A 23,921-nucleotide genomic window follows, 5' to 3' on the forward strand; every position below is an offset into this window, starting at 1 on the left:
ACAAGGGCTGGGGGACCCGCAGAAGCTCCGCGCCTCCGGGAGGCTGGGGCCAGAGCAGCCTTCTTGCAGGGGCCCTGGTTTCAGCCCTCACCCTGACTGCCCTGCTGGATCCAGGCAGACAAGGCCCCACATACACCACAGCAAGGGCCCAACCCGCCAGCCAGGCCCTCTCCTTGGCAAGAGGCAACTTCTGTTGTTGACAGAAAGGCCAACAGCTGGGCTAGGGGAGGTCTCCAGGGACCAGCCACGCCCCACTTCCTGGGGGCTGGAGAGGACTGGGGAGGGTGGCCCGGGGTCCGTGATCATCAGGGCCTGGCCTAGGCCTTCTCTCCCAGATTCCCCCAGAGCTGGAGTCCCCAGAGCCATGCCCCTTCCCTGGCATACCCAGGTGCCCGGGCCGTCTCCTCCTGGACACTTGCGGATGTTGCCCCTGCTCTCCCCACTGCCCTCTAAGCAGGCGTGAATAGTCCCTCACAGCTTGGGAGACTGAGGCCCCCAGCAGGTGCCTCTTACCCAAGACCTCGGAACCGGGCGAGGTCCTCCGGGCCCACCAGGACCCGCCTCAGACATCAGGCTTTGCACTTGCAGCCCCACTGCCAGGCCAAGGGCCTCCAGCTGCAGCCTCTGCCGTCATCTGCCAGGTTCCGGGGCTGAACGTCAGCGCCCTGTGCCCCTGCTGAACGTGCCGGGTGGGGGCCTGGCTGGAGACTGCACCTGGAGGCAGGGCTCCTGAGGAGGCTGCCCAGGGAGCCAGAGCCAAACAGCTGCCTCCTCTAGTCAGCCCTTGCTGGGGCAGCTTCCTGCAGTGGCTGGGGGTGGGGCGGGGTGGGGCAGGGCTGCCGTCCCTCATGCTGCTGGGCACCTGGTCTGGGGCAGGGAGCTCCGGCCCATCGGTCTCCCTAAATACTGTGGTGAACCCCCCACCCTTCCCAAGCTCAGCTGAAACCTCCCTGGAGCAGGGCTGTCGAATCAGGCCACTGAGCGCCTCCTGCTGCCTGCGGCCCTGTGCCTCAGTTTTCCCACCTGTCAAGTGGGGGTTGGTGATGCGGCTGGCATGAAGTTTCTGTCAGGAGCCACCAGCACTCCACACCTTGCCATCCACCAGTTCTCAGCCACACAGAGTGTGGGCCTGCCACAAGTCAAGCCATTTGTGGGGGTGGGGCCATCCCCACGCCCCGGCTGGGCTGAACGGGATCTCCAGCCTCTCATGGGCAGCTGCCTGCTGGGCCCAGCTGGCCACTCTGGACTCTTGGGCCCTGGCCGGAAGCACCACTGAGGTTGTCCATGGCTTGGGGACGGGTGAGCAGAGGGTGGCCAGGTGAGGCCCTGAGAAGGGACTCTGGCCGAGGCTGGCCAGGTGACAACCAGAGTGGCGGGCAGGGCTGAGAGGAAGGGGCATCCCGAGGAGGGCGGAGGCCGCGGAGGGAGGAGGGTGTGACGTGGGGTTGGACCGGCGGCCCCGAGGCCTGGATTCCTAATTCAGCCGGAGCCTGTGGAGTCGGGGCTTGTTTATTCTTGGCAGGAAGGCTGGTGCTGGGGGGGGCAGAAGTGGGGAGTGAAGCCTTTTCAAAAAATAATAATAATAAAAACGCTCATTTAGAAGGCTCCCAAGGCGTGCTGAACTCCAAAAGGGTCTTGGAAAAATTGCTGAGAAGGTTTAAGTGTAAATGGACCCAAAACACCATAATTAAATTTCCCTTAAATTTACCAGAGTTTGGGGTCAAAGAAAAAATAAAACTTAGAGAAAATACACTTGAGGTTTCAGGCCGATGCCAAGTGCTCAGGAAAATAGACTCTGAGCTGCTCAGCGGCTACCGGCCTGGCCCCGCCATCCTGGGAGCGGCCCAGCCTTAACCCCTCCCTGGCCAGCCCTCCGCTGCCTGCCCCTCCCACCTCTGCGGGGGACCCCACCACCACCTCCTGCTGCTTCTACACGTTAGAGCAGCCCTCCTGTGCCAGCCTCCAGGCAGGGAACTGGCACCCCCCACCAATCCCAGGCTGGGGCAGGAGCCCAGGGGGAGCCTGAGTGTTCACCCCCGCCCCCATCCCTACACCTCTCTCGTGTCTGCAGACAGCTCTGGTTTCCTTTCTTTGCTCATCTGGGAGCAGCCACATTTTCCAAACCAAAGTCAGAACTTGAGGTCTAGTGGTCTGAGAGAACCAAATGGCAAAAAGGCCAGAATGTTTGAACTGGGACTGTCCCGGCATATCCAAGTCGACAGCCTCCCAGCAGCTCATGATTCATGGTGTTACCCTTTTTCCTCAGCCTGCCAGGAAGCTCAGAGCTAAAATTAAGGATCTTGCTAGCTTCGTTGGGTTAGGGATTTGGGAATTTTTTCTTCTTCTTCTTCATGTTCTTTAAAATTTCATTTCTGTCATAATGAGCAAATCAAGGTTTGTTTTTTTAACTCAATACTCTTCAAATTCCCTGAGAATAAATTTAAAAGGCAAAGTCAGGCATGACGGCACATGCCTGTACTTGGGAGGCCGAGGCAGGAAGATTGCTTGAGCCCAGGAGTTCAAGACCAGCCTGGACAGCATAGTAAGACCCTGTCTCAAAAATAAAATAGAAGGCAGAAACTACGCATAAACTGTAACAGTTATGGCCCCACTAACAGCCCAGCCCAGTTCAGCAGGGCTATCCAGGGGCCCCTTTTCCTCCATCCCATGGTGGCCTGCCCTGATCCCTGGCACCCAACCCTGTGCCCTGCCAGTGTGGAAGGGCACTAGTGGTTCCTGGGGAAGGTGGTAGGAGATGGGGAGCTCCCAGGGGAGATCGCATGGCTCCCAGGGGTCCCATGGGCAGAAGGGACTTGATACCCCCTCGGGACCTCCGTGTCCCCTGTCCTTCCACTCAGCCTCATGGCAAGGCCGAGGGAAGCTCCCTGAAGCAACCCCTGCCCTAGGCCAGGTTCTGATCACAGAGGGGAGCCGGGCAGGAGGCTCTCTCTGGCAGCTCCCCTGCCCTGGGTTCCAAGTCTCCAAGCCTTGGCCTCCCTGCCTGCCTCCCTGTTGGGAACGGCGGCAGCTGCCTGCCCGGAGCACTGTGGAGAGCAGGTGGTGCGGAGTTGAGTCTGTGCTAGGAACGTCCCCTCTGCCGAAGGCGCCAGACTCTGCCATTTTCCGAGTACCTGCAAGGCAGGCATAGGAGAGGTGGGTGTGAGCAGGGCCGTGGGCAACCTGCTGAGGCCCTGCACCCAGGATGGGCCTCCCTCCCAGGCACCCTCTGCCACTCACCCACACAGGACCCAGCAAACCAGGCCGCCCAGCTCTGAGTCACCACCGGGGCTGGGCTGGGCCAGGCCGTCAGCCCCACGTGCCACTTGCCTTGGCCCCTGCCTCCCACGATCACCTTCAGGGGGGAACCCCTGGGTGTGGGCCTCAGGAGGTGGGTGGGGGTGCAGGGGGAGTGGGTAGGGAAGTGTAAACTGAGGTTCAGCAAATGGGAAGTTCCTGTCCAGCCAGCACCTGCTTGGAGCCTCCTGCACATGCAGACCCTCAGCAGGCTCCCCCAATCCTCACCTGCCCTCCCTGCCCCAAGGGCCCCAGAAGGGCCTACCTCATCAGGTGCCAGGAGGATGAAGCCGGATAATATTGCAAAGGGTCTGTGGAAACGCTTGGGCAAGGGCGCTGTGATGAAATCGTGGCTACTGATGGCTGAGGTGCAGAGAGTCACCGGCCAGCCGGCCTGGCCTCACCTCAGTGTCGGGGGAATGCTACCTGCACCTGTGGGCTTGGAAGCAACTCATTTGAATAATCCAGTTATTCAGACAATACTAAACTGAGCTTTCAGGCAAGACCTCCCTTGGCCCTGGCAGCCCTGGGGCAGAGTGGCCAGCAACTTGCTGGTGGCCATGGTGGCACTAGGACCCCGTGAAAGCAATTTGGCAAAATTAGCGGAGTCATGGAAATGCTCCTGCCCTTTGACCTAACTGCTCCCAGATGGTGCCACTGGAGAAGCCATTCAGAATGTGGAGGGCGCCGGAGGAGGCGACTGCCACGCAGTGCATAGTGGGCAGAACGGCAGTCCCCAAAAGACATGGTCATGTCCTCATCCCTGCAGCCTGTGAACCTGACCGTATTTGGAAAACGATCTTTGCAAGTGTAATTAAGGTGAGAATCTTGAGATGGGGGGATCATCTTGGATTATCCAAGTGGGCCCTACATCCAACGACAAGTATCCCTATAAGAGATGGAAGAGATGACGTCAGAGTGGGAAGCAGAGGCTGGAGCAATGCGGCCATGAGCCAAGGGACACTTGGAGCCCCCAGGAGCTGCAAAAGGCAGGAAGGTCCTCCCTGGAGCCTTTGGAGGCAGTGCAGCCCTGCCTACACCTTGATTCCAGACATCTGGTCTTCCAGACTGTGAGAAAGTAAATTTAAGTCAACTAGTGTGCAGTAATTTGTGAGGGCAACCTAGAAATGCAGGATGCTACTGAACGAGGGAGTCCCAGGCTGCAACTGGAGGGAGAGGCGGTGGGCCAGGGTCAGGGCTGCGGGGATGAAGGGAGGGAGTGGGTCTTCAAAGTGCTCGGTCCCCAGTCCCTCCTCCTGCCAGCACTGCCCACTGGCCAAACCCACCCAGAAGCTGGAGACTAAGGGACCCTGAGAGATAGGGTCTGCAGGATCAGCCTTTCAGGGACAAATGGGAGAGGGACTGGGGTAGGGACACACGGGAAACAGACCCCTACTGGGCATTTCTGCCAAGGAGAGGATCCTGGTGGGGAAGAAAGCAGAAAGCTATGTGTCCACAGATGCATGGATGCTCCCCTCCCAGAGACCAGGGGCCGTGGGTGCAGAGGGAGCCAGTCCTTCTTGGTGGTAGTGGGAAAGGAGCCGACTGCTCCACTGAGCCCTTCTACCTACAGAAGGGGCCCCGCTCAGCAGCTGTTCCCTGAGGGAGACCTGCCCCATGCATGAGCTCCTTCCCACAGTCCCATTCAGTCCCCCAGGGGGAGGGGCAAGACTGTGAGGAGATGGCCACACGCATCCTGTTGCTTTCAGAACCTGATGACTTAGCTGGTTAAGAGAGCTAAGGCTGGGCCCGGTGGCTCACACCTGCAATCCCGGCACTTTGGGAGGCCAAGGCAGGTGGATCGGTTGAGGTCAGGAGTTCAAGACCAGCCTGGCCAACATGGCGAAGCCCCGTCTCTACTAATGATACAAAAATTAGCTGAGTGTGGTGGTGCACACCTGTAATCCTAGCTACTCGGAAGGCTGAGACAAGAGAATCACTTCAATCAGGGAGGTGGAGATTGTTCGAGCTGAGATTGTGCCACTGCACTCCAGTGCGGATGACAGAGCGAGACTCCCTCTCAAAAAAAAAAAAAAAAAAAGAGCAGGGCCAGTGTGCTGCTGTGCCCTGGGGACATGGACTTGGCCAGAGCAGGAAACAAGGGTGGCCGAGGACAAGTGCTGAGCCACCAAGTGGGCACAGAGGGGTGGACATGAGGGCTCCCTGGGAGCAGAGCCCTTCCAAGGCCCTGAGGTCAGTCCAGGGACACCCTGGCCTCTGGGAGCTGCAGGGTTGAGCTGTGCATGGGCTGGGTAGGGTCAGCAAACAGCCAGTCACTGAGGGGCTTTTAGCGCCCATTTTCCTGATGAGTACATCTAGTCCTGGAAGCCACAAGCCAGGCGGGCAGCAGACCCGGCCGGCCCTCCCCCCAGCTCACTAGGTCCCATGGGCTCCGGACCTCCTTGGGCTTTGCCTGAAGATGGGAGCAGTTGGCCTTTTCCTTGTGAGGGTGGACACAGAAGCTAACAGTCATGTGGGGTAAGGGGACCCAGACACCCGCAGCGTCCCCCGCAGGGCAGTACCTTCCCCTCCTGGGAACCCACCTCACCAGTCCCAACCCTCCTCAGCTGGACTCTGAGCCCGCCCCGTGGAGCCTAGAACCTCGGGCCAGCTCAGGCTCTGCCACCAGCTCTTCGTCATCCTCCCTCAGAGCCGGGCTGCGCTCCCCAAGCCAGGGGTCTCCAGCCCCTGCCCTTCATTCTAGGCCGGGCAGGCAGCCAGTCCCAGGCCTGTGTCCTCCTGGGGGGCAGGGGTAGGGACCTCGCGGGGCCGGGAACTCAGGCGGCTTAGGTGCATGCGGCTCGGCCCCAGGTTAGTCAACGCAGCCTGTGCTCCTCGCCAGTCAGGTACGCAGGCCGCGCCGGGCTGCCCCAGGCCTGCGGCGCACACCGGAGGCTCGGCCTGGAATGCCGTCCTGCCCTCCTCCACCTGAGGAACTCCCGCTCACACCACAGAGTTCAGCTCCGCGGCATCTTGGTGACGCCTCCTGACATCCCGACCCCCGCCGAGACCTCCCCTCTGAGCTCCTGAGCACAGCCTCAGGGGACCCGAGCTGCGCGCTGTGCAAACGGAGGCCTGCGCTCGCCCTCGGTGCGCCCCGTGCCCACCGACCCCCAGGCCGCCCCGCGGTGCGATTGGGGGCCTCGCCCGCCTGCCCCGGCTCCCACGCCCTCGAGACCGCCGGGCGCCCCCGCCCGGCCACGCCCCCTCGGATGCCCCGCTCCGCCCCGAGGGGGCGTGCCTTGCGCCCCGGCGAGTCGGGCGGGGGCCGGGCGGGAGCGGGGCGGGGCCGGGGCGGGGCGCGGACCGTCCCCCACTGGCTGCGGCGCGCGGGGCAACCCAGGCTCAGTGCGCGGTGGCGGCGGCGGTGGCGGCGTCGCCAGCAGCTGGCGCCGCGCGGTCCTGCTCTGCCGGTCGCACGGACGCACCGGCGGGCCGCCGGCCGGAGGGACGGGGCGGGAGCTGGGCCTGCGGACAGCGAGCCGGAGCGGGAGCCGCGCCTAGCGAGCCGGACTCCGGCGCTCGCCAGGTCGGTGCTTGGGTCCGGGCAGGCGCGCGGAGGGGTCCAACGGTGCGCGCGGAGGGGCCGGGGCGCGGCAGTCGCGGAACCACAGCAGTCCCTGCGGCGGGCCGGGCCGGGGCGCGGGCTTCCCGCTCCGGAAAGTTTGCCGCCGCCGCCGCCGCCCTGGGAGGGCTCTGCAGCAGCCAGGGAGGGAAGGGGGAGGAGGGAGGAACCGCGGCGGGGAGGAGGCGGCCGGCGCCAGGCGGCCCGGGAGCTCTGGGCGGCGGCGGCGGCGGGCGGGGCGGCTGGGGGTCGGAGGGGTCGGGGCGCAGGAGCCGGCCACCGCCGCTTTCGTCCCTACCCGCGCCGCTAACGAGCTGCCCTCCTCCTCCCGCAGTTTCCCAAGCGGCGCCCGCCTCCCGCCGGTGCCCGCGCCGGGCCGTGGGGGGCAGCATGCCCGCGTGCGCCGCCTGAGGACGCCGCGGCCCCCGCCCCCGCCATGGGCGCCCCTGCCTGCGCCCTCGCGCTCTGCGTGGCAGTGGCCATCGTGGCCGGCGCCTTCTCGGAGTCCTTGGGGACGGAGCAGCGCGTCGTGGGGCGAGTGGCAGGTAAGAAGGGACCCACTGGGCACGGGAGGGGCCGGCCCGTGCGGGCAGAGGCGTTGGGGACGGGAACCGGCCCCAGGTCGGAGGGAACTCCAGGTGTGAGTGACGCCCCGGGGTCAGCGCCCGGATTCCGCTGCCTCCTTCCCGGAGAGCGCGGCCAGCGGTAGCGCGGCGACTTGTGGGGCGCCTGGAGCCGCAGGTACCCCCCAAATGCGAGGCCGCCACGGGGAGCCAGGCCGGGGGTTGGCGTCCGCAGCCCCGTCCCCTGCGGCTCCCCAGCCCTGGCCTGTCGGGAGGGCGCGGGTTTCCCCATTTCCACGATTCCCGCTGTTCTTCGGGTTCTGCGCAGACGGAAAGTTCCCATTGTTGGCGTCCCCCTCCCCCGGGCCCCAGTTTGTGGCCAGCTTCGGCCAAGGGGAGAGGCCGGACTTCTGAGGGTGGGTGTGCGCGTCAGCGAAGCCCGGCCCCTGCCCGCCGGACGAGGCTGCAGCCTCCAGCGCCCCCGCTGCCGACCCTGCCAGTGCCTGGGGGCTGAGGGCGCTTCCCCGTGGGTGCGCGCCGAGCTCCAGGCGAGCGAGGAGCGCGTGTCCCAGCGTCGCGGGCCCTAGACCGGGCTGGCGGTCCAGGTCCTGCGGGACGTCGAGGGTCTGAAGGGAGGTGAGGGGAAGGGGCGCCCGGCCCGCCCTGCACGCGCGCCGCGGTTCCACGCGGGTCGGGCTGAGAGCTCCGGTGTCGCCGCCCCGTACACGCTGCCGGCTCCGGGCGGGGGAAGGGGGCGCGCACAGCCCAGCCCGGCGGCCGCGCGGAGGGAGGCCCTGGCCCGGTGAGCTCGCGCCCCACCCGGGCCCAGGCCCGAACAGCCGCTCCTTTGTACCTCGGCGCGGCCACAGACCGCGCATTGATGGCGGCGCGGCGGCTCGCGGGGAGGTGTGAGCGGCTGCGGGCGCGGCGGGCCGGGGAGGGCGCCGGGAGGGCCGAGGCAGATGGCGGCCGCCCCGCCCGCGCCCCCGCGCCCCTTTCTCCGGCGGCGGCTGCAGCCTCCCGGAACAATGTCATTTTTTTTTTTATGAATGAAAGTGGCCCGGCGCTTGAATGTGCGTGTCATTCAGCGGCGTGACAGGGGCCGTCGGGAGGTCAGCGCGCGCTTTTAGCGCCTGCTCGGGCGGCCCCGCTTCCAGGGGTGCGGGAGGGGCGGCCGCGGGGGGGAGCCTGGCTTTCGTATTCTCATTCAGATAAAGATATTACTCCCTACGGCCCGGGAATGTCAGCCAGCCCCGGGGAGGGGCGGCGGCCAGGCTGCGGAGCCTCTCCCGGACCCCCGGCGGGCGCGCGGGGCCTCCCCCACTCGCCCCTGGAACGCCCCGCCCCCCGCCTTGTGGCGGCGACCCCGCCCGCACTGGAGCTGGTGAAACAGGTAGTGAGTTGATCGGTCAATAAACTTAATCCGGTTCCTTAACAAGATGGGCCGGGCAGTAAAAATACAAAGACCTCGTGAAATGGACTGAGGTCTAGGCTGGCGCTTGCCTGGGAACATAAATTATGGAGCCTTGGCTGACAGTGGTCAAGGGCGGTGGGGAAGGTTTTGGCCCCTGGACTGCCCTGGCCACCCCAGGCCCTGCCAGGACAGCCGCCATCTCCCCAGAGGGCTGTGTTCCTGGTTGGAGCCTAGGGGGACCCCCCAGGGTGCAGGGAGGAAGACAAGGTCGGCTCTCCCACAGCGCCACACCCCCCAGCAGGGGTCTCTGGGTGCAGGGTCTTTCCTGAAGGTGCTGACTGAATCCTCCCCCACCCCTCCTCTGCCGGGCTGGACTTTGAGCCGCGTGGGCCTCTGGGTGGTTCATTAACCTGGGCTGAGCGTGGCCTCCAGGTCCTTGTGTGAGCCTAGGAACCCTTCGTTACTCACCCCCCAGCCCCCCAGCTCTCAGGTACTTGGAGCTGGAACTGGGAATGGGGCACCCCTTGTTACAGCTGAGCTTGGGTGGGAGTCCAGGGGCTTGGGGGTCTCCTGGAGGAGGGGGGTCCAAAGTCACCCCATCTAGGGAGGCAGGCAGCCCTCACCTGAGTGAGGAGTGAATGAGCTGGGAGTGGAGCCACCTTTGGTGGGGTAAGGGGTTGGCCTGGACCTCCAGACTGCCAGCCCAGGCTCGGGTGCCCTCTTCGAACCTCAGTTTCCTCACCTGTCCAAGAGAACCGATAATGGCAGGCTGTTTGAAGGATTAGGCCGGATTACCCTGGCAAGCCCTCTTTAGCCTGCCCAGCCCCCAGATCCCTTTTTTCCTGACTTTATTGTGAAACTCTGAAGAGGAATGTCTCCAGGTGGGGAGACAGGGAGGCTGGACTTTTGGAGGTCTCCTCCTCTTAGGCTATTTTATGGCCCCTGCCTGGCAATACCTCCTGTCCCCCAGAGAGCTGCAGAGAACTTCATGTGCATCCAAAACCAAAATGTGTTGTTCCCTGACCCTAAGCCCTCATCTCACCCCAAAACCCAAATAAACCCCTGGGGCAGCCAGCTCTGGAAGTGAGTCTGAATTTGCTCCTCGTTCTCTGGGGTTAACCAAGGGGCTTATGATGGAGCAAGCCTCCCCCACCCTCTCACCCATGCTCCTTCACATGCACTGGGCCTCCACTGCAGAGACCCGGAACCTGGAGGAAGGTTCCCCAGGCCAGAGTTTAGCCGTCCCCAGCACCCTGGCCTAACGGTCATCAGTCCTGGGGCAGGAGACCCAGGGCAGGGAGCGCCTCTCACCCCCACTCTCACTTCTCCAGCCACCCAACAGGGTGTGGTGCCTTCCCTGAGCTCCTGGGCCTGTGGGGTGGGATTTTCACATTGTGCCACAATGGGGGAAACTGAGGTACATGACCAGTGAGTGGCAGAGTCTCTGGGACTAGGAAACGTCCCCCAGGTCCAGCACAGCCCCTCTGGCACACAGCAGAGGGCCGTTGTTGGCATGTGGAGCCCAAGTAGAGGTTGGCACTGTGTGGGGTTGGGGCGCCTGCAGGAGCACGTGTTGTGGGATCCATAGAAGGGGGGGCTACCCCGCCTTGGGTACAGCAGGAGTTTTGTCTGCGATGTGTTTGGGCACCAGTGTCTGTGTGGTGTCAGTGGGGCCTCCCTTTTGTTGATCAAGAAAGAAAACCTTTCCTGGGGCTGCTGGGAGGCTAAAGCTCTCCCATGCCTGGCAGCTGGGTGGGGTATGGGGGCTCCACCCAACTGCTGACTCCCCGGGGGGTCAGACCTTGAGCTCATAGTGGCCACTCATGCCTTGTGTCACAGCGTCCTTCACCTGGTGTTCCCCACCCAGCCTCTGCTGGGGTGCCCTGGCCTCTGTTGGCACCTAGTAGGCAGGCAGCAGGGGCGCAGTCAGGGCTCCACCCTCCCCACCACACACGGGCAGATGGCCACCGGTGTGGCTGGCCTGGGGCTGCTCTGTCCCCCCGTTCCCCCGCGCTGGACCAGGCTGAAGCGAATACTTGTGTGGATGGCTTGACCTGTTGTCTCCACTCAGACCAAACCGGAACCAACCGGCTGTTGCCCTTGGGCCAGGGCCTGCAGCTGAGGCTGCCATGACCAGCCTGTTCTCGGCCTTCTGGGGGGCCTCGAGCAGCTCCCAGCTCTGGGTGGTCCCCACAAGACACTGGCCAGAACTGGAGGGCTGGAGGTCAGGCCGGGAGCCCCCCTGGCTGCAGGGTCCCCGCAGGGGCAGTCTTTGAGCTGTGGGTCCCTGTGGGGTGAGGGCTCCCGTGATGCTTCAGGGGATGAGTGTGGGCCCTTCTGGCTGGCAGGGTCACGCTGGGCACTGGGCGTGTGTGGCTGGATTAGGTGGGTTGGGGAGAATAGGGCCTGGCCAGGCAGTCAGGGACTGGTGTGGCCAGAGTGGGCAGCTGGGTCCCCGAATCTAGGCCACGCGTCTGCAGAATGACAAGTGATGGCGCAACCCGCCCAGCTGGGTCTGAAGAAGGAGGCTGCCTGGGGGACCACCCACCCCCGTCCCGGCCCCAAGCCCAGGCCTCCCGCCTGCACGCATTGTCTGGCCCTGGCAGGGAAGCCTAGGGGTGATGGTCCCCCCAGCCCTGCCCGTGGTGTGTCCTTGGGTCACAGGCTTTGGTGGCCCCGGGGAGCTGGGAAGCTGCTGGGGAGGGACCCAGGGGCCGCCTGCACGTTTGCCCCTGTGGGTGAGCCCCAATCCCAGCTTCTCAGCCCCCAGGGAGGGATTGGGGCTGCTGACCTGCTCTGTGGCTCTCACAGCTTCCTGCCCCCAGCCTGGTCCTCATCTGTGAGGGGGCCCCAGTCCCCCTGCAGGCAGCAGAACCCCACCACCAGGCCCCCTTGAGGGCCCACCTGGGCCTCCCCAGTCCCCGGCCTGTGAGACCCCTCTGGCCGGACCCAGCGACGTGTTCCTACTTTGCTCTTCTCGGTGTTTTCTGTCATGACTGCTGTGTGGAGCTTCCATAGGAACTGCAGGATACAGAACCTTGTCCGCCCCAGGGAGCCCTCACCCCCGCCCCAGCCCCCTTGCGCTGTCCCGGCCTGTGCTCTGCCCGGTGAACCCGTGCATTGCCCCCCAGATCCGTCCATATGGCCACGTGACCCTGCACCTCCTCCTCCTTGCCTGTTCTGTTCCCTGGCTGTCCATCGGAACTGCTCTTCAGGCCCATATGGGGTGTGGGGGCTGCTGAGAGGGACGGGCCCCTCCTGGGGTGAATCTGCGCCACGAGGGGGCTGGCCCACCAACCCTGTCGAGTACCTCTGTCGTGGTACCTCTGTTGTGGTACCTCTGTCGAGTACCTCTGTCGAGTACTTCTGTCGAGCTCAGTATCCTCCGAGCTCCATTTCAGCCGAAGGCCAGCGAAGGGCAGCCTGTCCCCTTTGCCCCCAGCACCTGCCCATTGTGGTGCCGCCTGTGAGACAAGCAGGGATTTTATGTTTTCAAGCAGTTGAGCAAATCAAAAGAACGAAGAGTCTCACTTTGTGACACTTTGAGATTTGAGTTCTCTGTGTCCATGAATGAAGCGTTGTGGGGGCACCGCCGTGGGGCTGGCTGCAGGTTGTGTGGGGAAGGCGGCTGCCACACCAAGGCAGACCGGAGTCCTTGGGACAGACTGGTTGGCAAAGCTGAAGATAGAGACCTCTGGCCCTTTCGGGGCACGGTTTCCAGCCCCTGGTCTGGTGGGACCCTGGATCTGGGTCAGAGCCTTCCTCACTCAGGGCGGCTGAGGCCTCCACTGCTGTGTCTGTAAACGGTGCCAGGTTTGGGGGTGCCTGCCTCATGGTTGCCCATCTTGCCCGCAGAAGTCCCCGGCCCGGAGCCCAGCCAGCAGGAGCAGTTGGTCTTCGGCAGCGGGGACGCTGTGGAGCTGAGCTGTCCCCCACCCGGGGGTGGTCCCATGGGGCCCACTGTCTGGGTCAAGGATGGCGCAGGGCTGGTGCCCTCGGAGCGTGTCCTGGTGGGGCCCCAGCGGCTGCAGGTGCTGAATGCCTCCCACGAGGACTCGGGGGCCTACAGCTGCCGGCAGCGGCTCACACAGCGCGTACTGTGCCACTTCAGTGTGCGGGTGACAGGTGAGCTCTGGGGCCACGCCAGCTACAGAAACGAACCGAGTGCCGGGCTCCCTGAGTCCCTGTGTGGGTCAGGAGTGGCTGGGGGTCTCTCTGGTCATTGGTGGAGAGGAGGGCACCCCCAAGAAGTGTTGCCCAAATGGGGGACTCTTCCTCACCTGGAGGGGCACCTGGGGGCCTCCTGGGGCAGGCTGGGCATTGGACATGGCCGTCTCTGCCTTGCAGATGCTCCATCCTCGGGAGATGACGAAGACGGGGAGGACGAGGCTGAGGACACAGGTGTGGACACAGGTGGGAGCAGGGTCCAGGATCAGGCCGGCCGAGGTGGGGCCTGCTGACACTGCCAAGCCCTGCCCTCCACAGGCAGCTAAGGGCCTAAGGCCCTGGGACAACCTCCCTGGGGTTACCCCAAAGGTCCAGTCCCCTCAGGATGCAGGAGGGGCTGAGCCACTGACATGGCTCTAGATGCCCGACCCTGGCTCCCTGGTGGCAGAGTTGTGGTGCACGGGGACACCCGTGTTGCTGATGGGGCGACTGAGGCACAGGGCCCTAGGGGTTCTAGGAGCAGGAGGAGGCCAGGGCTGGCCTGTGGAGCTCTGGTGTTGGCCATAGGTGAGGTGGACACTGTAGGTATGAGCGTAGCACGGCAGGGCGCTCAGGTGGCTGCCATGGGGTGGATGGACCCAGGGTGAGGGCGCCAGCCGGAGGCACCTACCACAACCAGTGGCGGGCAGGGTGGCTGGCAGGAGGGTGGCTGGTGGGTGGGCTGCAGCTGTGGGAGAGCTGTCGGGGACGATGCCTGGTGTCCCGGCCTGGAACACTGGCAGGTGGACTTTGCCAAGTTGTAGAGCGGGGAGGTGGGACTTCTGGTTTTGGAGGGACTCTGAGGTGAGTGCGTGCAGGGAGGGTCATCATGGCACAGACGTGGGGGGCAGTCACGACTTGCGGACTGATGGTGTGTGGGCCGGGTCCCTGGGCCAGTGGCGTGAGCAGGTGAGGAGGGGAGGCTGAGTCCATGAGATAAACTGAGCTGGGGGAACTCACCCTGGGGGTTTCCAGGAGGCCTGGGAGGGAGCTCAGCACCCTGGGGTGCCTCTTTCCAGCCTGTGTCCACACTGCTGCTTGCTGGGCCTCAGTGCCCCTGATGGGTGTGTCCCTGGAGGGGGCTGGCCGTGAGGTCACTGAGGGGAGGACTGCTCCCCTCCTGGGGAATGCCAGCTCAGCCTTGCCCGGAGTCCTGGCAGGAAGGCAGTCCCAGCCCTGAGGAAGGAGAAAAACCAGTTGGGCTGTGAGGGAGGGGTGGTGGGAGCCCTGGACATCGAGGTGGGCGGAGGCAGGGCCTGGGTGCCCGTCAGACTCGGAGCTCTGCAGAGGGTGGTGTAGGGTCTCTGATTCCCGTGGGCCCCTGCTGCACAGCTGCCTCCAAGGCTCCTGGCTCTGCAGGTGACTGGGCTCCTCTCCCGATAAACTGCTCCCAGGTCCTGGCTTGTCCACTACATCAGGCTGCCCCCTTGGTCCTCAGTCTCCCCGTTGGTGGGCCTGGCCCCTGGCAAACCTCTCTGGGCGGGTGGGCTCCCCTGGACAACGCCCTGTGCCCCGCAACTTCACAGGTCCAGGCAGAGCATCCTGGAGGGAAGGGAAGGGGAAACATGGCCCAGCTCTGAGAAAGCCCTGGGATGGGAACGTGGTGTGGAGGCTCCTGGGAGCCTCATCCCACCCTCTTCCTCCACAGGAGGGGAAACTGAGACTGGGGGTGGGCAGGGGCAGCTTTGGGAAGGAGGTTGTTCAGAGGGGCCTCTGCTCCCACTCGGGTCATGGCCTTCACGTGCACCTCGGCCAGCAGGGGCCCCTTACTGGACTCGGCCCGAGCGGATGGACAAGAAGCTGCTGGCTGTGCCGGCCGCCAACACCGTCCGCTTCCGCTGCCCGGCTGCTGGCAACCCCACTCCCTCCATCTCCTGGCTGAAGAATGGCAAGGAGTTCCGCGGCGAGCACCGCATTGGAGGCATCAAGGTGGGTGCGGCAGGGTGGCTCTGGGCCTGGCAGGCGCGGTGGTTGCTGCCTCCACTCACTTGTGCCCCGCTGCAGCTTCGGCACCAGCAGTGGAGCCTGGTCATGGAAAGTGTGGTGCCCTCGGACCGCGGCAACTACACCTGCGTGGTGGAGAACAAGTTTGGCAGCATCCGGCAGACATACACGCTGGACGTGCTAGGTGAGGGCCTTGGGCTGGCATGGGTCTGGGGTGGCAGTGGTGGCAGCGGTGAGGGAGGGGTGGCCCCTGAGCATCATCTGCCCCCACAGAGCGCTCTCCGCACCGGCCCATCCTGCAGGCGGGGCTGCCGGCCAACCAGACGGCGGTGCTGGGCAGCGATGTGGAGTTTCACTGCAAGGTGTACAGTGATGCGCAGCCCCACATCCAGTGGCTCAAGCACGTGGAGGTGAATGGCAGCAAGGTGGGCCCCGACGGCACACCCTACGTCACTGTCCTCAAGGTGGGCCACCGTGTGCTCATGGGTGCTGCGGCTCGGGCTCCTGGGCTGGCCCCAAGGGTGCCCCATGGCTGGGGTTTGCGTGAAGATTGGGGCCTAGGGGTTGGAGCTTCGGGGGAAGAAGCTGTGGGGGTGCTCGTGGGGCCAAGTCTCAGCCACCCCACACCTCGGGCCACAGGCAGCTGCGGTGGGAGCTGTTTCTGTGTCTGCAGAGGGCCAGCCTCGGCCACTGAATCCCTGACATAGAGCTGCCCACAGGGGCCTCTCGGGGGTGGGTGTGACTCGGGCAGCAGTGGTGCCCCAGGACAGGAGGGCAGTGGCCAAGCCCTCCAGGCCCCCTCTGGACCTCAGAGGCAGTGGCCGAGCCCCGACTTGGCCAATTGGCAGTCGTCAGCTGTGTGCATTGGGGCCCGAGCTTACTGTCTGCCCGCCTCCCGGAGCCCTTAGCTCTGTTCCCACGGCTGCCGGGTGGGGGCCACTGAATTGGGACAGTTGCGACACTCAAAGCCCAAAGAGAAACATCTGTTCAGAGAGAAGACGGTCTGATGGGGGCGGGGAGCAGGCCCAGGGCGAGGGTGGAGTCCAGACCCTGCCCAGAGAGAGGCCACCTCCGGCCCTGTCCAGGGCCCAGGTTCTGCAAGAGCCCCGGGGAGGGCAGGCCAGGCCAGCGACCAGGGGCTGTCTGAGGGTCTGGGCTGGGTTGTTGGGGTGGAGGCAGAGACGTGCATCCTGTGGAACCACAACCACCGTGAAGTGCCTCCACGCCTCCTCCAGGCAGCCTTCGGGGCTGACGCAGCCCAGCCTCCGTCTGTACCTTGGGGGTCTCCCATATCCTGCCTCGTGCCCGGCGGGGCTGCCTCAGGGGCGTGCCTGAGCCGGGTCTCTTGTCCCCGCAGTCCTGGATCAGTGAGAGTGTGGAGGCCGACGTGCGCCTCCGCCTGGCCAATGTGTCGGAGCGGGACGGGGGCGAGTACCTCTGTCGAGCCACCAATTTCATAGGCGTGGCCGAGAAGGCCTTTTGGCTGAGCGTTCACGGGCCCCGAGCAGGTAACGACTCTGTCCCATGCCGGCCGGCACAAGAGCTCCAGCTCCAAGGCCCTGGCCGCGCGCCCTGCACGCCCCGCACGCCCAGCCCTGCTCGCTCCCGCCCCTGGCTCGCGCTCCGCTGGTGGCCGCCTCGGCAAGGCTGGCAGCTCCAGCCTCCACGGTGACCGTCCGCTTCGAGCCCTGTGGTCTGCGCCGACCTTTCCCGCACGCCTGCGCCCCGCACAGGAGGTGCCCGGTGCCCACCGGGCCGGCTCCGTGCCGTCTGTGAGCGCCCCCTTCTGCCCCTCCGCCCCCGCCCGCTGCCTGCTCGCTTCCGCAGCCTGTGTGTCCCTGTGTCCATCCTCCACCTGCACCCGCCCGGCTCTGCGCTAACCCGCATGCTGCCTGCCCGCCTGCCGCTCACCTGGGACAGAGGACTCGCCGGTGGAGGGGCCTGGCTTCGGGCTCGGTACCGGTGCACCAGGCGGAGGGCCCTCGGCCGCGTGGCGGTGACCAAGTTGGCGGTGGCTGAGGAGTTGGTGGTGGCGGCGTTTTCCTTGCAGCGGCTGGATCCTGCCGTGTGGACTCTGTGCGGTGCCCGCAGGGCGGTGCTGGCGCTCGCCTATCGCTCTGCTCTCTCTTTGTAGACGGCAGGCGCTAATACCACCGACAAGGAGCTAGAGGTTCTGTCCTTGCACAACGTCACATTTGAGGACGCCGGGGAGTACACCTGCCTGGCGGGCAATTCTATTGGGTTTTCCCATCACTCTGCGTGGCTCGTGGTGCTGCCAGGTACCGGCTTCTGCTGCTGCTGCTGCGCACTGTCTCGGGGACGCTGGCTCGGGACATGCCACAGCCGCCAGGACGGACGGGAATCCTGTAGCTTATGGCCGCCCCGCTTCTTGAGCCTTCACACTGGCCCTGTGCCCGGTGTGGGGACAACGTTGGCCTGGCCCGGTCCTGGTCCCAGAGGGGCCCCATCAGCCCCCTCGAGCCCCCTTCCCGTCTGGGTCCCCAAAGGCCCCTCCTGCGGCTCTGGTGTCTCCTGGGCGCCTGGTGGCGGTGTGGGACTGGCTGGCTCTGCTGGGCTCCTCCTCTCCAGGGTCTGGCCCTCCAGACTCACCCAAGTTACTGACCGCAAGACCTTCCAGACAAGGCGGGTGCTGAGGTTCTGAGCCCCCTCCCGCTCCCAGTGGTGCCTGCAGCTCTGAGCCAGGGGCATCCATGGGGGCCCGGGGTGGGGGCCAGGCCAGGCCTCAATGCCCGTGTCTTTGCAGCTGAGGAGGAGCTGGTGGAGGCTGACGAGGCGGGCGGTGTGTACGCAGGCATCCTCAGCTACGGGGTGGGCTTCTTCCTGTTCATCCTGGTGGTGGCGGCTGTGACGCTCTGCCGCCTGCGCAGCACCCCCAAGAAAGGCCTGGGCTCCCCCACCGTGCACAAGATCTCCCGCTTCCCACTCAAGCGACAGGTAACAGAAAGTAGATACCAGGTTCCGAGCTGCCTGCCCGCCGGGCCTCCCGGAGTCCCCTTCGGCCCACGCTGGTCCTTGGCTGTGCGAGTCCTTTCTGCAGCCAGGCGGGCTCACCTCTCCTTGTCTTTGGTCACCATGTAGAGCCCAGGGTACTTTGGGACACAAAACATTCTAAAAATCTTCATTCAATGCTGGTGGAAGTCAGAATGCCCCCGCTTCCGGCCCAGCACTGACCCCCAGTTGTACCTCCACGCCCCATCGCCCACACGGCGCCAACCTGCCCCTGCTGACCCAAGCAGGTGTCCCTGGAGTCCAACGCGTCCATGAGCTCCAACACACCGCTGGTGCGCATCGCAAGGCTGTCCTCAGGGGAGGGTCCCACGCTGGCCAATGTCTCCGAGCTTGAGCTGCCTGCTGACCCCAAATGGGAGCTGTCTCGGGCCCGGTCAGTGGTGCTGAGGGCTGGCGTGGGCTGTAGGGGGCTCGGTGGTGGGGGTGAAACAGCTGCCAGGCAGAGGCCTGGCTGCGTTTAGGGGCCATCAGGGATGTGGTGGATGTTGGGTGTGGCTGGGGCTCTGTGGGGATGCTCCTGGGAGGGGTGCATGGCAGTGTTTCAAGGTGCCGTATTTGGAGGGGCAGCAGGGGCGGGAGGCCGTAGGTGACATTCTTCATCCTTACGAGCAGGCTGTAGGGGGAGCATGGAGGGCTTCTTGGAGGTGGTGGCTCTGGGCCTCAAGGGCTGGGCCAGGCGGGGGTGGGGACCGTGGTGGGCTGAGAGTGGATGAGCTTGCATGCTCATGGCCCCTCTGCCTCCACTGCCAGGCTGACCCTGGGCAAGCCCCTTGGGGAGGGCTGCTTCGGCCAGGTGGTCATGGCGGAGGCTATCGGCATTGACAAGGACCGGGCCGCCAAGCCTGTCACCGTAGCCGTGAAGATGCTGAAAGGTGAGGAGGGGGCGACCACGGGTGCAGGGCCGGGCTGGGGGTGCCGCCGCCTGACACAGGCCCTCCCTCCTTGCACAGATGATGCCACTGACAAGGATCTGTCAGACCTGGTGTCTGAGATGGAGATGATGAAGATGATTGGGAAACACAAGAACATTATCAACCTGCTGGGCGCCTGCACGCAGGGCGGTAGGTGTGGTGGTAGCGGCGGTGGTGCCAGGTGGGCAGCCCTCCTGGGTCTGGCAGCCCCTCTGAGGAGCCCGTGCTCCCAGGGCCCCTGTACGTGCTGGTGGAGTACGCGGCCAAGGGCAACCTGAGGGAGTTTCTGCGGGCGCGGCGGCCCCCGGGCCTGGACTACTCCTTCGACACCTGCAAGCCGCCTGAGGAGCAGCTCACCTTCAAGGACCTGGTGTCCTGTGCCTACCAGGTGGCCCGAGGCATGGAGTACCTCGCCTCCCAGAAGGTGAGCAGGGTGGCAGGTGTGGGTGGAGCAGGCTGGGCACTGCCCCGAGATGCTGGGAGCAGCAGGGAGAGGTGGAGAGGCTTCAGCCCTGCCTCCCATCTCTTCCCCAGTGCATCCACAGGGACCTGGCTGCTCGAAATGTGCTGGTGACCGAGGACAACGTGATGAAGATCGCAGACTTCGGGCTGGCCCGCGACGTGCACAACCTTGACTACTACAAGAAGACAACCAACGTGAGCCCGGCCCTGGGGTGGGGGGTGGGGGCCATGCCAGGAGGACACCTGGCGCCAACGCTGCCTTCCCACCCCCTCCCAGGGCCGGCTGCCCGTGAAGTGGATGGCGCCTGAGGCCCTGTTTGACCGAGTCTACACCCACCAGAGTGACGTGTATGTGTCCTCCAGACCCCTGGCTTCAGGGGTGGAGGCGGGAACTGGGCAGAGCCAGGACCCCAGCTGCAGCCCCCACGCCTGTGCCCTGGGGCTCTTGGGCGTGGTCTCTACCCCTCCCTGAGGCAGCAGCGCAGCCCTGGCCTGTTCCCCTGGTGCCCGCCCAGGTGTCTGTCCTGGGAGTCTCAGGACAGCCTGACCTCGCCTCCCCCTGCAGCTGGTCCTTTGGGGTCCTGCTCTGGGAGATCTTCACGCTGGGGGGCTCTCCGTACCCCGGCATCCCTGTGGAGGAGCTCTTCAAGCTGCTGAAGGAGGGTCACCGGATGGACAAGCCGGCCAACTGCACACACGACCTGTGAGCGCCATCCCTGGCCCTCCACTGGCTCCTCGGGTGGGAGGCCCTCCAGGGCTGGGCGGGGTAGGGACTGGCAGCCCTTCAGGCTGTTCCCGAATAAGATGGGAGGCGGCGGGGCTCACACCTGAGCACCCTGCCTGCAGGTACATGATCATGCGGGAGTGCTGGCATGCTGCGCCCTCCCAGAGGCCCACCTTCAAGCAGCTGGTGGAGGACCTGGACCGTGTCCTCACTGTGACGTCCACCGACGTGAGTGCTGGCTCTGGCCTAGTGCCACCCCCATGCCCCCCCTGCCCCCGGCCATCCTGCCTCCCAGAGTGCTGAGGTGTGGGGCAGGCCCTCTGGGGCACAGCCTGGGCACAGCGGTGGCTGTGCGAAGAGGGGCTTTGTGGGACAGCGCTCACCCCGCCTCCCACCAGCAGGAGTACCTGGACCTGTCAGCGCCCTTCGAGCAGTACTCCCCCGGCGGCCAGGACACCCCCAGCTCCAGCTCCTCAGGGGATGACTCCGTGTTTGCCCACGACCTGCTGCCCCCGGCCCCACCCAGCAGTGGGGGCTCGCGGACGTGAAGGGCTACTGGTCCCCAACAATGTGAGGGGGTCCCTAGCAGCCTACCCTGCTGCTGGTGCACAGCCACTCCCCGGCATGAGACTCAGTGCAGATGGAGAGACAGCTACACAAAGCTTCAGTCTGTGTGCATCTGTGTGTGTGTGTGTGTGTGCGCGCGCACATCCGTGTGTGTATGTCTGTGTGCGTGCGCATCTTGTGGCCTCCAGGTGCAGAGGTACACCCTGGGTGTCCCTGCTGCTGTGCAACGGCCTCCTGACGTGCTGCAGCACCAAGGGGCCTTTGTTCTGGGGGGACCCAGTGCAGAATGTAAGTGGGCCCACCCGGTGGGACTCCCGTGGGGCAGGGAGCTGGGCCCAACATGGCCCCAGCCTCTGCCTTTGCACCACGGGACATCACAGGGTGGGCCTCAAGCCCTCCCACACCCAAAGCTGAGCCTGCAGGGAAGCCCCACGTGTCGAGCACCTTGTTCCTGGGGGTGTTAGTGGCACTGCCCCCCGACCTCCAGGCTTTCCCAGTTCCCACCCTGCCCCTCAGAGACTGAAATTACGGGTACCTGAAGATGGGAGCCTCTACCTTTTATCCAAAAGGTTTATTCCAGAAACTAGTGTACATTTCTATAAATAGATGCTGTGTATATGGTATATATACATACATATATATAAAATATATGGAAGAGGAAAAGACTGGTACAACGGAGGCCTGCGACCCTGGGGGCACAGGAGGCAGGCGTGGCCCTGGGCGGGGAGGGAGGCCCCAGGGGTCTCACCCATGCAAGCAGAGGAGCAGGGCCTTTTCTGGCACTGCAGGTTTGTTTTAAAACTGGACCTGTATATTTGTAAAGCTATTTATGGGCCCCCGGCACCCTCGTTCCCACAGCCCAACAGTTCTAGCATTTAGCCAGCCACATGGCGAAGAGTTTTACTTTTTAACTTATTAACAGCCGAGAAGGTTTATCCTGCCTGTAGAGGGACAGCCAAGAATGTACGTCCAGCCTGCCCCGGAGCTGGAGGATTCCCTCCAAGCCTAAAAGGTCGTTAATAGTTGGAGGTGATTCCAGTGAGTAAGGATATTTTATTTCCTTTGTCCTCCTTTTTCAGGAGAATTAGATTTCTATAGGACTTTTCTTTAGGAGATTTATATTTTGGACTTCAAAGCAAGCTGGTATTTTCATACAAATTCTTCTAATTGCTGAGTGTCCCAGGCGGGGAGATGGTTTCCAGGGAGGGGCCGGCCCTGCGTGCAGGTTCAGATGTTATTAGATGTTACAAGTTTATACATATCTATATATATAATTTATTGAGTTTTTACAAGATGTATTTGCTGTAGACTTAACACTTCTTACGCAATGCTTCTAGAGTTTTATAGCCTGGACTGCTACCTTTCAGAGCTTGGAGGGAAGCTGTGAATTCAGTTGGTTGGTTCTGTACTGTTACTGGGCACTGAGTCTGGGCAGCTGTCCCTTGCTTGCCTGCAGGGCATGGCTCAGGGTGGTCTCTTCTTGAGACCCAGTGCATGGTGGCCAGAGGTGTCACCCAAACCTGCAGGTGCGATTTTGTTAACCCAGCGACGAACTTTGCAAAAAATAAAGACACCTGGTTCCTAACCTGGCTCTGAGGTTTCTGCCTCCCGTTCTTCTGGGATAGGGGAGGGAGGGGTCACTGGCTGCTGGGTGGTCCCAGGTGGATGCTGGCAGCAGCACCGAAGGTCCCTGGTGGTCTGGGAGCCCCAAGGGCGAGGAGACTACGGGAGGGCCCTGGTGGGAGGGAGCAGGGTGCCTGGGGGTGCACTGCCCTGGCTGCTCCCAGCTCGTGGGTTCCTGAGGTGGTGGTGGTGGGAAGGGTCCTGTCCCACTAGCTGTGAGGCAGACCTTCCCTCATCACCCCACCCCTGGCATCCGCCTTCCCAGTCAACTGGGGAGCTTTCTGGGCGTCCCCCCCATGGAGCCAAAAGTAAGCAAAACCCTCTTGGGGCCCTGGGGGGCTACACAGGTGGCCACTCTCTGGGTCAGCCTCTGCCCTCCCAGGCTGGGCAACCAGTGCCCCCACTGCCTTGGGCTCCATCAGGGTCCCCCACAGTGACACAGCATCTTTGGGAAGATGAGGTGCTGATGGGGGTGCTGAGAACCCAGAGATGGAACCGGGCCCTTGCCCAAGTTCATAGCCCTAGCAGGGTGGGAGGACAGCCTGGTGAGAGCAAGTCTGGGAAGGCTTCCTGGAGGAGGAGTGCCATCTCCTGACTCCCCACCACCCTCTGTTGTCCTCCCCTCCGCTCTCCCCATCTGTGCTGTCCCCACCTCTGCCGCTCTCCCTCTGCTCTCCTCCCCCATCCCCTGTCCTCCCCACCTCCCTCTGCTCTCCTCCCCCATCCCGTCCTCCCCACCTCCCTCTGCTCTCCTCCCCCATCCCCTGTCCTCCCCACCTCCCTCTGTCCTCTCTGCCATCCTCCCTCTTCTCTGCTGTCCTCCCCGCTGCTCTTGTCCCTTCTGCCATCCTCCTTGTCCCTCCTCCCCTCTGCTGGCTTGAGAGCAGCGTTTCCCAACCATGGGCTGCATGAACTTTCACTCTACACTCTGGCTCCAAACTCACCTTTCAGGTCAGGGGGTGTTCCTGGCCCCCGTTTCCTGGGCAGGCAGGGGTTTAACTCAACCCCATTCAGGGAAGCACAAGTGGGCGCAGGCCTGGTGGAAGCAGCACAGTGACCTCACAAGGGGCTTTCCCTAATGCCCACACCTGCCCAGAAACCCCATGCTGGGCCCGGAGGCAGGCCTGACGATGGGACGCCAGATGACAGTGGCAGGATGGGGAGGCCTACATGGGCCTGAAGGTCACAGGCTGAGGCCTGCAGGGTAGTGGGGCGACCAGGCCAACAGGCAGGCAGTGACAGCAGCCACACCAGGCCGGCAGAGCATGGGGCTCGGAGCGCAGGCCAGGGGCGCCACCTAGCGCTGGCTGGCAGTGTCCCTGCTACAACTTAAGGCACTTCTCCAGTCAGGGCCCTGGTGGACCTCTGGTGGGCACAGTGGGACCCTGAATGGGTGCTGGGGACCAAAGGGCTGGGCCACCGGGAGAACAGTGGCCCATGAAGGTGCTAGTGGGCCACTCTCCTCCTCCTCAGAGCGCTTCCTTAGAGAACCCAGATGGCAGGGCATAGTCCTCGAAGCTGCCCCACCAGGGGCTCCCCAGCTGCCTCCCCCTGTCCCATAAGAAGGTGAGCCCATGAGAGACCCCAGCTGTCAGCACAGCTGAACCTCCACCATCAG

General features: G+C 64.0%; 1 protein-coding gene across 5 annotated transcripts; it reads left to right on the plus strand.

Moving 5' to 3' along the window:
- The first annotated feature begins 6,647 nt into the window (after positions 1–6,647).
- Positions 6,648–22,270, plus strand: FGFR3 (fibroblast growth factor receptor 3). 5 transcript variants are annotated; one of them, XM_025386419.1, is made up of 18 exons: positions 6,648–6,823; positions 7,194–7,404; positions 12,692–12,961; positions 13,184–13,249; positions 14,802–14,971; positions 15,047–15,170; positions 15,260–15,450; positions 16,344–16,494; positions 17,751–17,941; positions 18,244–18,389; positions 18,767–18,888; positions 18,967–19,077; positions 19,161–19,351; positions 19,462–19,584; positions 19,667–19,737; positions 19,955–20,092; positions 20,236–20,341; positions 20,515–22,270. In XM_025386419.1, exons 2-18 carry the CDS (start codon positions 7,296–7,298, stop codon positions 20,659–20,661), a joined length of 2,427 nt encoding a protein of 808 aa, XP_025242204.1. In that variant the 5' UTR covers positions 6,648–6,823; positions 7,194–7,295; the 3' UTR covers positions 20,662–22,270. The 5 variants fall into 5 exon arrangements, with proteins under 5 accessions (XP_025242204.1, XP_025242205.1, XP_025242206.1 ...); XM_025386420.1 differs by lacking the exon at positions 16,344–16,494 and adding an exon at positions 17,121–17,265 and having other exon boundaries at positions 18,241–18,389; XM_025386421.1 differs by lacking the exon at positions 16,344–16,494 and adding an exon at positions 17,121–17,265.
- The last annotated feature ends 1,651 nt before the right edge of the window (positions 22,271–23,921 follow it).

This window comes from Theropithecus gelada, chromosome 5, assembly GCF_003255815.1.
Source record: "Theropithecus gelada isolate Dixy chromosome 5, Tgel_1.0, whole genome shotgun sequence".
Taxonomy (NCBI): Eukaryota; Metazoa; Chordata; class Mammalia; order Primates; family Cercopithecidae; genus Theropithecus; species Theropithecus gelada.